Source organism: Antechinus flavipes, chromosome 4 (assembly GCF_016432865.1).
Source record: "Antechinus flavipes isolate AdamAnt ecotype Samford, QLD, Australia chromosome 4, AdamAnt_v2, whole genome shotgun sequence".
Classification (NCBI taxonomy): Eukaryota; Metazoa; Chordata; class Mammalia; order Dasyuromorphia; family Dasyuridae; genus Antechinus; species Antechinus flavipes.
The window spans coordinates 435,212,486-435,227,402 of record NC_067401.1 but is presented as its reverse complement, the minus strand read 5'-3'; the positions used below and the strand labels follow the sequence as shown (position 1 = coordinate 435,227,402).

At 40.1% G+C, this 14,917-nt stretch overlaps 1 protein-coding gene across 2 annotated transcripts in view; it reads right to left on the bottom strand.

Moving 5' to 3' along the window:
- Positions 1 to 12,675, bottom strand: part of OLFML2B (olfactomedin like 2B) — a 57,437-nt gene extending 44,762 nt beyond the window's left edge. The window contains exons 1-3 of one of the 2 annotated variants that reach the window (XM_051999151.1): positions 11,961 to 12,675; positions 9,105 to 9,368; positions 2,310 to 2,417 (exon numbers count right to left, since the gene is read on the bottom strand). In XM_051999151.1, the coding sequence (XP_051855111.1) occupies positions 2,310 to 2,417; positions 9,105 to 9,368; positions 11,961 to 12,134 (546 nt within the window). In that variant the 5' untranslated portion in view covers positions 12,135 to 12,675. The remainder of the gene's footprint in view (positions 1 to 2,309; positions 2,418 to 9,104; positions 9,369 to 11,960) is intronic. The other variant, XM_051999152.1, reaches the window with a different exon arrangement.
- Between the last annotated feature and the right edge of the window lie 2,242 nt (positions 12,676 to 14,917).

Genomic DNA, 14,917 nt, shown 5'->3' with positions numbered 1-14,917 from the left:
TGCAGTAGCATTAGAGAGAAGGACAAGAAGTTCATGGAAGAATCTGGTGTTCTTTGGGTGGCACTTCTAGAAAATAAATGCAGATAGGTAAGGAAAGGGCATGAGTTGGGGGCAGCATTCTGCTGCTCATGCTCATGTTCAATCCATAATGTGTAGCTAGGACTCTAAGTCTATCCATCAGTCATTTAGGCCCCTTGGATTTGAAAACAGACCCTTAATACAAACAATGAAATTCAGAAAACAGTGCTTTTGTAATGAAGAGCCAAGTGCAAGGGTAAGTTGGTAAAGGAACCAGTGAAATTAGGCTGAAACTATTTCTTAGTAAAGGGATATGCTATAACCTCCTCCCCCGCCCCATTTCTTTGAACTCAGAATGCTTCACCATCATATTTAAGACCTCATTTCTCTGGCCAAAGAATCTGTGGCAAAGGTCAAAAGAACTGGAGGATTTATTGAAAGATGTAGACAAGAATCCCAGAGCCTTGGGAAACTCACTGAAGTGCATGAATAAATATTTATCTAACAAAGTATGATTCTTTTCTATCAGATGGTTCATTTTTAATCCTTCCAGTAATTCTGAAAAATATGTGGGCCATTCTTAACAGTTTTCCAGATAAGGAAAATAATAGTCAGAGGTAAAATAATTTTCTTAAGATCACACAGTTCACTAATAATGGAAGAAAATACCCAAGCGCCCTTTCCACCCAGGCTAGTGTTCTTTCTGTGAGATTTATCTGATGAAGGCTAGCCAACATTGGACCCAATGCTATTGCTACATGACTTGGAGATCACAAATCCAAAGTGGGAAGGGACCTAGAAATCTTGAAGTTCAACCTCATTTTAGAGATTCAGTTTACATTGCTGAGAATGGGGACATGGAAACATTGTACCTGATTCTCATGATTCCCTGATCCTTAATTTGGTCATCTGTAAAATGGGAATAGCAACACTCACTGAATTTTTGTCAGAGCTAAAATCTATTTGTAAACCTTAAAGTGATAAAGAAAAGTAAACTTTTATAATTATCTATTAATTATCTATGAATAGCCATGCTTCCCTCTGTCCTGCATGTTCAGCTAAATTAATTCAAATGCTTTATCTATCTTTGTACAATAAAATGTTATACCTGGCCCACTATCAGAGGAATCTGGGTAGCATAGTGAATAGAGCACTGGGCTTAGAGTCAGAAGTTCGAATCCCTCCTCAAATACTGTTTTCTGGGCAAGTTACTTTTAATATCTGTCTGCCTTAGCTTTCTTAACTGTAAAATGGAGATAATAATACAACCTACCTCCTTACTCTAAGGCCCAAATGAGATAACATTTGTAAAGGGATTAGCAAAGCGTTTGTCACATGGTAGTGCTTAATGAATTCTTGTTTCTTTCTATCCAATATGATATGAGTGATTTTTGGTTTATTGTTTGTTTTCAGTTATGAGGACAGCTTAATGTAATAGAAAACACACACACACACACACACAATTAATATCAAGAAACCTTGGAGCAGCAAGGTGTGCTCAGTGAATAGAGCACTAGTCCTGAAGTTATAAAGACCTGAGTTCAAATCTAGCCTTAAATATTTAATATGCTGGGCAACTCACTTAACCCCAAATTGGTTCCTTCGTATTCTCTCTCCACCTCGAAAGAAAGCAAAAGATTCAGAACCCACCTCTGTAATTTAATATCTGTGTTACTGTAGTCCACATTTGGTGCCTCAGTTTCTTCATTTGTAAAATAGGAATAAAAATAGCCATCCTACCTCCCTTCCCAGGGGCATTTTGCTGAAAACTCAATATATCATGTAAACTATTGCTATCAATAATTTTTCATGGAGAGAAACTGTGGCATAGCAAATAGAGAGACAGTCTTCAGCCAGAAGATCTGGATTCAAGTTCCTCCATGGTGACTCTGGACAAATCACTCACCATTTCAGTGCTCTAGACAACTCCCTTAGTTGAAGACAAGGGACCCATCTTTGCTGGTCAAGGGAGTTTCACGCAAGGGATTCCCTAAACTGATGAAATCATAGTTCTGTTTTTTTTTTTTTTAATTCTTCTAATTATTTTTAATTTAATTCTTTTAATTCTTCTTTAATTTAATTCTTAAATTAAGTTCTAATTTAAATTTAATTAATTCTAATAAATTTAATTTTAATTCCCAGATCTCCCTCTTACCATTAGCAAGAATATGAGAACTCGTCAGCTAGGATATGAGGTGTGACATTGTTTCTCTCCCATAATTGAAGGGAAAGGCAATTCCAGCCAATCCCCGCTCAGAAGTAGCAGACAGGAAAGCCAGAATTCCTCTTACCTCCTCCAGTTTCTGCACACGTCCCATCAATTTTGTGGTGACTGAGTGAAGTTTTAAAAGATCCAGGCCATAGAAAGCCCCTTCCAGCATGTCTATGATGGTAGAAAGCTGTGGAACAAATTGAAGTTGAGTTAGACATTGTATACAGTAACAGCAACATTGTATGATGATCAACTATGAATGACTTAGCTCTTCTCAGCAATACAGTGATCCAAGACAATTACAAAGGATTCATGATGAAAAGTACTATACACACCCAGAGAAAGAACTAATACAGATTGAAACATACTATTTTAACTTTTTTTCCCCATGTTTTCTTTTCTTTTGTTCTTCTTTCACAATATGGAAATATGTTTTACATGATTGCACATAGATAGATATTGAGTGGCTTACCATCTTAGGGAAAGGGAGGGAGAGAATTTGGCACTCAAAGTTTTATAAAAACTAAATGTTAAAAATTGTCTTTGCATGCAACTGGAAAAAAGAAGTTACTATTAAAAAATACTATTTAAAAGAAAAAAGTTGAGTTAAAAAGAATGAAGGCTTATAATAACTGTACCACCAAGAACGAGCTTCTTTCCATTCACAAGAATACTTTGGAGGCCAAGTGTACAGTTCCCTGAGTGGGAAGTTCCCAACACTTTGAAGAAAAGCAGAATATACATAGTCCTGACGAGAAAGCCAAGCCCTATGCATACTCAGTCTCCATGAAGTCAAGGAAATGGGCCAGAACAACAATGTTACTGTGTTAAGCTCTCCAGCTTATGACAGACATTAAATAAAAGATTGACTTTTATGATTCTCAAATGACACAAGGCCAGCAATGTGGTAAGTTCCATGAGGTCAGTGTGTCTAATCCTATTGTATCCCCCACCATTCCTCATACATCAAAACTATTCAATAAATATTGTGGTATAATGGAAAAAGTCTTACATTTGGTAATCCATGTTTCAATCCTGTCTCTGTTTTTTCCTGGCTGTAAAAGTGACTTTGAGCAAGTCATTTAATGTCTGTGGGATTTTAATCTCCTCACTTATAAAATGAGTGGTTTATGCTGTACTAAGTGGTCTCCAAGTTCTCTTCTTTAGCTCTATGATCCTTTTTATTGTAGGAATGAATGGAGCTTCCAAGATCAAGAAATCTCCTCTATAATATTTTATGTACACTTAATACACAATTTCAAAAAAAAGTGCTTCTAAAGCAATCAGTTTCATTTTCTCCTGAAGGTTCAAGAAGAATGAATTATAGATCTGTCAACCATTCACTCAATGTTTATTAAGCACCTACTATATACATATACATATACATACATATATATGTGTGTGTGTATATATATATATATACATACATATATATATATATATAAAATTATTGGGTTAAGCACTAGGGCTAAAAAAAAAAGGCAAAAGGTAATTCCTATCTTCAAGGAGCTTGCAATCTAATGGAAGAAATAACAAATTAGTAAATAAGTATAAACCAACTAGATACAAGACAAATAGGAAATAATCAACAGAAGGAAGGCACTAAAATTAAGTTGAAAAAGACTTCTTGGGGCAGCTAGGTGGCACAGTGGCACCAGTCCTGAAGTCAGGAGGACTTGAGTTCAAATCTGGTCTCATACACTTAACATTTCTTAGCTGTGCAACCCTGGGCAAGTCACTTAACCCCAATTGCCTCAGCCAAAAAAGAAAAAAGACTTCCTATAGCACATGGGATATTGGTTAGGACTTAGGAAGGTCAGTAATCAGAAAGGAGAAGGGAACACATTCCAGAATGGGAGACAACTAGAGAAAATGCCCAGAAGTTGGGAGGTGGAATGTTTTGTTCATGGACCAGCCAGGAGATCAATGTCACTAGAGCCAAGAGTACGTTGTGGAGAATAAGGAATAAGAAGACTGGGAAGGGATGGTAGGTAGAAGAGAAAGATAAAGGCCTATACCAGGGTAGTGACAATGTCAAAAGAGAGGAAGGGGCATATTTGAGAACTGTTGCAAAGGTGAATCAATAGGCATTCGTATAAGGGAGAGAGAGATAATGAGAAATTGGGAATAATGCCTAGATTTTGAGCTTAAGAGGATAGTAGTACCCTTGAGAGGAATAAGGAAGGAAAAAAGGGTGAGGCTTAAGGGGAAAGATCATGATGTCAGATCATGTTGAGGTTAAGATGTCTTACTGGGCATCCAGTTTGAGGTGTCTGAAAGGCAGTTGAAATCGTGAGATTGGAGGTCAGCAGAGAGATTGGGGCAATAAAGATAGATTTGAGAATCATCAGCATAGAAAGGGTGACTAAATCCATGGAAACTGGTGAGATCACTAAGTTATATAGCACAGAGGGAGAAGGGAAAAGGACTTAGGATAAAATTATGGGAGATACACATGGTTAGAAGGTGTGATCTGGATGAGGATTCAGCAAAGAGATTGAAGATAAGTAAGAGAAGAACCAGGAGAGAGCAGAATCCAAAAAACCCAAGGAGAAAAGAATATCCAGTAGAAGGTAACCAATATTGTCAAGAGCTGCAGAAAAGTTGAGGAGAATGAGACTTGAGAAAGGGCCATTGGTCCTGGCCACTAAAAGATCCCTTTTCTTTAGAGAAAACAATTTCAGTGGAATGTTAAGGTCAAAAACTGGATTGTAAAGGAATTAGGCAAATGGAAGGAGAAAGAACCTATTGTAGGTGGCCTTTTCAAGGAGTTTAGCTACAAAGGGCAGAAGAGATGATAGCTAGAGGGAAGAAAGGAGCAAGTGAGGGTTTTTCAGGTTGGGCTAGAGATGGGCATGTTTGTAGGCAGTAGGGATTGAGTTAGCAGACAGAGAGAGATGGAAAATAAGTCAAGAGTGGGGATGACACAGGGGGCAAGCTGTTAAAGAAGATGGGCTAGAATGGACTCATTGAACAGGTAGAGAGGTTAGCCTTGGTAAGGAGTAAAGTTCTTTCATCATGTAAGACAGAGAGGAGACACAGAAACAAGGAAGAGAAAGTGGCAGGAGACATATGAGTAACAGGAGTTGAAAAGAGGTTGTTTATAGCATATGGCCTCTGAAAATTTGAGCACATGTCTTCAGCTGAAAAAGTGGGGAGAGGGGGAGCTAGGGAAGAATTGAGAAGGGATGAAGAGTTTTGGAAGAGTCTTGGTGGAGAGTGAGACAGTGAGTTGATAAAGGAAGTATAGTAAGGTTGCCTAGCAGCAATGAGGGACCAACTGTGGTTATGTATCATAAATTTGTAGTGGATGTAGTCACATAATTTTGTCCATCTTTCGTCATCAGCCTTTGTTCTCTTTCCTACCATCTGTGTGACCTTGTGTGAACTACTTTTAACCTATGTCTTCTTTTCTACAAAATTAAGGGGTTTGCTGAGATGATTTCTAAAGTCATTTACAGTTTTAAGTTCTATAGTCTGCTGGCCCTTTGCATAGCTGGCTATACTAACCCAAATGAAGAAACCTGATGATATGTAGTTTCTCCCCTTCTAGATTCTTTAACATCCTCCCTTTCATCTAAGTTCAGATCTGGTAGAAGAGGTTTCTGAGTTCCTTGCTACAGATGGAACATTCACAATGTGGGTTTCTGCAGAAAGAGGTAACACATATTACATCAGGCTTGATGTGTTTGCAAAGTTATCCTATCAAAGACAATTTAGATTTCTTCTGCTTAGGCCAGAAAATGGAACAGAGACCAATAAGTGAGAGTTATGGGGGAGATAGAACCCAGTTTGACATAAGGAAAAACTTCCTAACAATTAGAACTGTCCAAAAATAGAACAAGCTGTCTTGGGGGGGAGGGGGAGGAAGGGTAGTGAATTTCCCATAATTGGAAGACTTAAAGTTTAGCCAGAAAGAGTATTTATTGGAAATGTTATAAATGTTAGGGTGGGAATACATGACCTTGAGGTTCTTTCCAAGTATAAATCTATGGAAATAAAATTCAAATAACTGCTAAATTGCACCCCATGGAAGAATCATCCTGGGGATAGCATAATAAACATAGAATTTAAGGAAATGTTCTTCTCCCTACTTATTCTCAGCTCTTTTCTGGTCCTCATGGGCTGAACATCTTAGGGACACATGGATTGCCATATGGAGAGGAACCTTTCCTCCTTCCCATTAGGATGCCTCTATTCAGAATGAGGGCTGGAATCATTATGACACCAGAGTTTATTTAAAATGCCTAATAATAATGGCATGGTCCTAATACCATTTCCTAAGAGTACATTTTAAATGCAGGGATGAACTTATATAAGTTTATATACTTAGAACAAACAGATATTCAAAGGGAAATAGAGTTTAAAATCCTGGGCCAAACTTGGGAACTCTCTCAGGTACAAGGTAATGCTCAAGAGTTTTCTAACCTCATTGGGTATCACTGAAATATGGGACCTCTTATACCTTGGAACCAACAGCCATTGTGCTCAAAACAGATAAAACTGTGCTGCTTCTTCATCTTATGATTTCTCCTTCTTGCAAAGAGCAGCCCAACCAGGGTTCGGTTCCTATTTCTTCATTCTTCTCTCTGGTCAAGAACTCAGAGATCTTTGGGGTAATAGGATCTGGAAGCAATTTACAAATCAAATCTCTGTGGTCTTCATCTTTATGGGTAGTAACAGATCCCTTCCTTTGTGACTCATGAAGGATTATATCATCAATCAACAAATCATCCTTGAGCACCAGTGGAGAGGAACAGTATCACTACCTCTGGAGTTACTAGAAATCCAATCCTTTCAAATCAGTCCACAAAAGATTAAGACATGATTATGGAACCCATTCTAGAAAAGGAGACCAGAAATCTAGCTAGGCTAAAATGAGTAATCCAAAGTACTATAAGGAACAGGCTTTCAAAGAAGGGATATGTCTCTGGAGTGTTTATCAAGCACTTAACCATTAAACTAGGCATTTGTCCTTTACAGAGAGCTTTTCTCAATCCGGTTAGACTTAATTATGGTTTCACAAATATAACATATGATAGAAGGTAGAAATGATATTGACTTTTAAGTGATAGAGCCTGGGTTTCAATATTGCCTCTGATGTTTGCTTAATCTCCTTATACTTTAGTTTTTTTCAGCCATACAATAACAGGGTTGGATTAGATGGCTCTTTAGCACTAGACCAAAGCTCAAATCCAGATTGTATTTTGATTTACTATGATTATTATATATTATATTGTAAATTAACAATAAAGGTATGTTTATTAGTTTTGATTTGTTATTAATATTAGTGTTTTCATTTATTATAATTTTGGACAAGTCACTTTCCCTCTCTGGACCTCAACTTCCTCATCAGTAAAGTTAGGGAGTTGGACTAAATTATTTCTAAAGTTTTTTGAACTTCAAAATCCTATAATCCTCTCCTGAAATCCTGTCATACCTCCTTTGTAGCATAGAAATGACTCTGGGTTTTGAAGGATTTTGAAAATATATGAGTGGTGATTGATAGAGGGAGCAATCACTCAGAGATAATTCTAGGATTTTGAAGGATAGTGGGGGCCCATAGAGTGTAGGTTCTGAGACATCTAAAAAGGAAAAAAATAATAATAGTAATAATAATAATAACAACAATAATAATACCTAGCATTTATACAATGCTTAAAGATTTCCAAAGATTTCCAAATTTAGATGCATTTAATCCTCACAACAACTATGTCTATAGAACATACATATGAACAACCAGAAAGGACCAGAAAGATGTAAATGATTTGTCCACAGTTACACAACTAGTAAATTACTGAGGCAGGATTTGAACCCAGGTTAGCACTCTTATCTGATGTGTATGGGTCTGGAATATGTAAAAGAATAGTGGACTGTGTTTGGGTTATTTGAGAACCAGCTTTCTGTCTGAAGAGATGTCACCAGGTAACTGAATGGCTTCCAGTCCCGAGCTCCTGAATTTTTTTTGCCTGAAACAACTCACACAGGCTGTCCACTAAGTGTGGAGAAGGGGTGATCTGATCTCTGTGTAAGAGAATGCCCTTGGTCATGAAATCATGGATCTTTGGGAAATTCAAGTAAAAGAAGGGCAACCTAGCAGAAAAGAGATAAAGAGTCCATCTCAGTCTGGCTCAAGCTCTGCCCCAGGCACATTGCCTGTGGGACCTGGCCTCAGCAGACCAGAAAATTGTTTTAAGTTCCTAACAGCTACCAAGGTAAAGAGCTTCCTTATTAAGAGTTATGTCACTAGCCCTGAAGTCAGGAGGACCTGAGTTCAAATCTGGTCTCAGATACTTAATACTTCCTAGCTGTGTGACCCTGGACAAGTCACTTAACCTCAATTGCCTCAGGGGGAAAAAAAGAGTTAAGTACACAATAAAATCATAGATCTTTGCTACCATCCTACTTCTGACCCCTAATGGTGCCAACAACATTGAAAATGGAATTGCCTCTCTCTCCATTCAGCCATCCTACTTAGAGTGTTATTTCCAGATAATTCTGATCTTGCACAATTCTTTCTCAGAAACTCACTATAATTCCTAATTAGCTCTTGTGGCCTAGATTTGGACTTGTATAGCCTTCCCAACATCAATCTCTGTTGTTCCATCCCCATTCCCAGCATATCCTGATCAGCCCTGAGTGTTCCAAGAGAAATGAAAAGTTCCATTCTGGGACAGAAGGAAAGGGCTCACATCTTCTACATCATGGCGCAGGGGAAAGAAGGCAGAATTTGGAATCAGAGGGCCTGGATCTGGATCCTAGCTATGTGCAAGTTCTTTCTTTTCTGTACTTCCATTTCCTTATCTATAAAATAATGGAGTTAGACTAGAAGCCTTTTAAGAGTCCCCAAGATTCTAAATCAATGGCACCGTACCTTGAAATCATGGGCATCTGCCTCTCGCAGCTGTTTCAGCCTGAAGTCTCCCTCACAAGGGTTAAGGGCTGATGGTGGAGCCACACAGGCACACTTGCAAGCTGGCCCGGAAGTGATTGTCTCCACGGTGTAAAAATCTTCAGCTCGTGAAGTTCCTGCATTGATTCTTTGGCAGGCATCTCTGCCCAGAGGTCTCACCACACACTTACACTGACAATCTGAACCTTCTGTGACAGCTTTTACTTTGTCATAGTCTCCTAGTAACTATAAGGGAGAGAGAAAAGAGGGAGGGAAGTAAGAAGAGAATGAGAGAGAAATGAAGAAGAAAGAGAATAAAAAAGAAAAAGAGAAGAGAGAGAAAGAGAGATAAAAAGGGGAAAGAAAAGAGAGGGAAAGAGGGGCAAAGAGAGGAAGAAGAAAAAGAGAGAAGAAAAAAAAGAAGAGAGATGAAAGAAGAGAAAGAGAAGAGAGGGACAGAGGGGGAGAGAGAGAAAGGAGAGGAAGAGAGAAGGAGATGGGGAAAAGGAGAATGAGAGAGAGGAAGAAAGAGAGAGACAGAGACAGAGACAGAGACAGAGACAGAGACAAACAGAAAGCAGAGAGAGAGAGAGAGAGAGAGAGAGAGAGAGAGAGAGAGAGAGAGAGAAAGAGAGAGAGAGAGAGAGAGAGAGTTCAAAGACTGTCAATGGGTTTTAAAAACTTTGCATGTCTCCATTAGCTAGTCAGACATCAGACAACTTGAAGTAAATAGATCAGTGACATAAAATGCTGACTCTGACATTTCTTTGAAGCTTCTCAGATTTCTGCTCTTGCAGGTTTTTTTGGAAAGAAGTTTATCCCTGGATTCTTTGCCTTTCATCATTTAAAAAAAAAAGAATCAGTGAAACCCACTACCCATTTACTAGCTTTTGCCTTCAGCTAAAGATAAGATTTAGGTAAGGGGGTGAAGGAGGAAGCTGACAATCTCTCTCTCTTTTCCTCTTTCCCTTTCTTTCTCTTTTCCTCCCTCCCTTTCTTTCTCTCTTCCCTTCCTTCCTTCCTTGCTTCCTCCCTCTCTTCCATACTTTCTTTCCTTCCTATTCTTTCTTTCTTTCTTTCTTTCTTCCTTTCTATTTCCCTCCCTCCCACCTCCCCCCCTCTTTTTTTTCTTTCTTCCTTTCTCCTGGTTAAGGCTTGATTTTTCTTGATTTTTCTATGCACATGAATGCATAATTCAGACTACAAAAATAGACTGCTGAGTTTCACTCCTCCTACAATGTGAAACATTTCCTTTTGAGAGCTCCTCTCCGAAAATCTCCTAAGGAAAGAAAACATTAATAGCATGTTTTCAATATTCCTTGTCCCCAGGCAATTGCTAACCAAATCAGAACCTATGTGAGAAGAACCAGAGAGAAGTTTGGTCTAAGTATCTTCCCTTTTTCAAAGTCTTCTTCACATCCACAAATCAATGACCTTTTCCAGGAATGGAAAAGATTTTCATTTTAACTACCTATCCCACCGATCACCTGCTACCCTAGCAGGCATTCTGCTGGGTCAAGTGGAAATGTTGTTGGAGGAGGCATACTGTCTGAGTAGAACAAGGCTTGTAATGTTTTCCTTAAGAAGATTAGGTTTCTTCTAATAATAATATTTGGTTTAGGGATGTTGTCAAATACAGAATGGATCAGTGGAAAATGGAGCTTTCGTTCAAGATGACTTAAGCTGCATGTCTTTGCGGGCTGACAGTAAATTGTAGCTTTCCCTGAAATCTTGCCTGGAATCTGACAGATTTCTTCGTTAAGGCGCTGAGTGGATTCCTTCCATTGGAGGAGTATGGATTTTGGAAAAGTTGTGGGGAGAAAGTATTCAAAATTTTAGATAGACCATCATAGATTTATGTGGAAAGATTCAGGGAAAGAAGTGTGTGGAGGAGTATATGTAATACACAAATGATAATAGTAATAGCTGACACATATCTTGCGCTTTAAGATTCACTTACATTATCTCAAGTAAGGATAGGAAGGTCAATCAATTTCCAACTGGAGTTAAAAAAAAAAAAACAACGTTCTTTGTAGGGAGAAAAGCTAATAGGGTTCTATGGCTCCAGCACTGTCAGTGTTATGGGGGTAGGGGGTCCAGATCTGCACTAACACTCTCCTGAAAGAGAACACCTCCCACACATCATCATGAATGTTTGGCTGAGCATGAAAGGTTCAGGGAGTATTAATCCCTCGAGGATTGTCACTGCTTGTCCATCTGTCACTTATTCCCCTGTTTCCTGGCTGTCATACATTTTAAACAGACTGGGGTGGTCTGTGGATGTATTCTGTATCCACCTGTTTTTCCATCACACAGAGTCCAGCTTGTCAATCATATCATCAGCTTCTTGATCACTCTGTACTTTTTTATTTTTCTTTTTTGCATTCTCATAGTTTTCTCTCCTCGACCTGTCTGTCTCTCACTCCGAGCAACTGTTGGCTGCCTCTGGGAGTCTGGTGACCTGTGTCTCCTAGCACAGCCACCTGGGTCCCCTGTCTAAACCTCGGTCACTAAAGGCAAGAGAAGACTGGATTTCTCAAATAGTTTTAACCACAGACATTTCTTTGTCTATGTCAGGATGCTGTGGGACTTCCCTCCCCCTCTCTTCTCCTCTAACAAACTTGAAAGAGCTTTCTGATTTCAGGATACAGGATGAGCCATATCCCCAAACATCTCTTATAAAAACTCTCCGAAGTAACCCGTCACCTTACTCCTTAGGGAAACAAGAGTTGCCTCACAAACCCCCTGAGATGCCCCCTTCCATGCACCCCCCAAATTCTTAATGTCCCATCTCCACCGAGGACAAGCAAAGAAGATGGCTGTTGGGCAGTGTCTCACCTGAGATAAAATGTTCTCCTGGTTGTCCGCTTCGTTTTGCAGGGTTTCGTCCTCCGTGGGTGCCTCGGTCTGCAGATTTGGGGGCTCGCTGGACCCTGTAGGGGGAGGGCTGGACTCTTGACCCCGGGCCACAGCCAATACAACCCAACAGACCAATATCAATTGCTTAGCCATGAGGGATGGGGCGGAAGATGGGAGCAGCGCACCTGAGGGACCTGGCGAAGGGGTGGGGGGAGGCAAAGGGAGGGAGAACGCTAAGAAGGGGTTAAGGAGAGATCCGTGTGTTGGCTGGAGGCGGGGAATAACGGTTCCAAGCGCCTTCTCGGGTTAGGTGCGGGTCGGGGGAGCGGGAAGGTGCGCCCTAGAGCCCTTCTGCATCTCCTGCCTTCCGAAAGCAGTCCACAATTGCAGCAGCAGCAACAGCAGCAGAAGCAGGAGTCCCGAATGGAGAAGCGCACCGGATCCTAGAAAGGCGCAGGGGCCCGCCTGGGGGAGGGATCAGGTGGAAGCTGTGCCCCTCGGCTGAGGAGAGGTGCGGGGGGAGGCACAGGCAGGGTGCGGACCCCCTAATGCCACCCAGGAGGTGGCAGCTCAGGCTGCAGGGCTGGGGGCGGGGACCGGGCAGCGGCAGCGACTGAAGCAGCCCGGGCTTCTGAAGCCGGCTAAAGTCGGGCTGCAGCTTAGGTGGAGGGCTACGAGAGGGAGGGAGGGAAGGGGGCAGGGAGACAGGGAGGGAGGGAGAAGGGGGGGAGGCCGGGCCGAGAGGGAGGGGCGGAGTCTCTATTGTGCTTCTGCCCAGGGGATGCGGCCAGTTAAAGAGAGAAGGCTGGGGAGTGGGGAGGAAAGGGGAGGGGGGCGGAGGGGAGGGGGGCAGAGAGCTGGCAAAGCTGTGTGGGCAGGAGAACCACTTCACCCCCGAGTCTGGGTATATGTGAACACGTCCGAGTGTCTGGAACTCTTTGTTATTGTGCTTGTCCATTCCCCTCATCCCCATCTCCTTTTAGGGTCCCTCTGTGAAGTTGGAACGAGTCTCGGGGCAAGGAGCGCACGGGCGAGGCACCTCTCTGCACTCCGTAGAGGTTGAGTGCGTGTAGGGGTACCCCTACATTGGGGGTCAGGATCTTCATCCCTTACTGGGTCGGAGAGTTCCTAGTTCCCCCTGACTTTGAGCCCAAAGGAGCCTTTAGTATTTTCCCGACGTTTTAGGTTAAGTCTCGGAAGAAAAGAATTTTCCTTTCTTTTGCCCAGTCCTTATCCTCGTGACCTTACTCTTGGGGGTTGCGTCTGGCTGAGTTTGAATTTAGCCGGTTTGATATGTTTTAACTCCTCCTCCTCTGCTTTATGACCTGAAAATACCTCCACCCTGAGGATGAGAATTGTACTTGCTTCTGAGATTTTCATTGAAAAAAAAAAAAACATTCTCATATATATATATATATATATATATATATATATACATACACATATATATACATATATATACATATATATACATATATATATGTATATATATACATATATATATATGTATGTATATATATATATAAATACACACACACTACATATATGTGGATAGAGCATTAGGTTTGGAGTCAGAAAGACTTGAGTTCAAATATGGATCCAGACATCAACTGTGTAATCCTGAGCAAGTTACTTCATCTCTGTTTATCTCAGTTTCCATTTTATAAAATAGAAACAATCATAGCACCACTCTCTCAGGGTAATTGTGAGCATCAAAAGAGATCATACTTGTAAAGCTCTCAGCACAGTGTCTGGCACATAGTAAGCGCTATACAAATGTCAATTATTGTCATTATTATTGCATGCATAAATATATGAAGACTTTTTTGTTCTGGAAATGCTAGTGTCCTACTTCCTAAACTACTTTGTATTTATTAACCTTGTATTTATACAGTACTTATTTTTTTTTAATGTATTTGTCTCCTCCATTGGAATATAAGTTCCGTGTGAATAGGGATTGTTCCTTTCTTTGTATTTGTACTCTTTGAGCCTAGTACAGCACCTTGAAGTAACAGCAATTTAATACATACTTGTTAATTGATATGTATATAAACATATGGCATCTCTCTCCATATGTTGTTCACATTATTTATTTAAATATGCGTATGCATGTATATGTTTATGTATGTATTGTATATTTTTGTGTGCATAAACACATATGTATAATACATTCTGGACCTGTGATCTCAATCCTGTAGGGAACTTCAAATAAGGAAAATTTGGCCACTGGTATTCTGCAGCAATTTTATTGTTCAGTCCTATATAGCTCTTTTTGAGTCTGGGAACCATAGCCCACCAGTATTGTCATTGGAATTTTCTTGGCAAATATTTGGGAAGGGTTTGCCATTTCTTTCCAGAATTCATTTTACAGGTGATGAAACTGAGGCAAACAGGGTTAAGTGACTTGTCCAGAGTTTCACAACTAGTATCTATGACCAGATTTGAACACATGAAGAGGAACCTTCCTGATTGCAAGCCCAGGGCTCTATTCAGTTCATTACCAAGTTACCCTTGGTCCTTTAACTATTGCGATTGGAAAGATTTGAATACTCTAAGGCAGGCCTTCCATTCACTACCACTGAATGCCTTTTATAGTTGTATTACACATTTAAAATTTTTAAAAATAAAATTATACACTTAAAATATATAACTTAAAATTAAGAATGGTGTGACTTTGAAGTCTTCTCCAACTCTGAAATTCTGTCACTATAGTTCAATAAAATTGATTTTCTTGTGTGTGTATATGTGTTTGTTTTCAAACAGAAATTCTACTGATTAAGAACCACATGATTACTAGAGACGAGTGTTACTGGGGGACTTTCTGCAAGTCCCTTGACTTGAGTTTTATTCTCAGAACTTTGGTTTCCTCTTTCAGTTAAATGAAGGCATTGGACTAGATGACCAAGTGAGTTGAATAGTGAAAATAGCATGGTGTT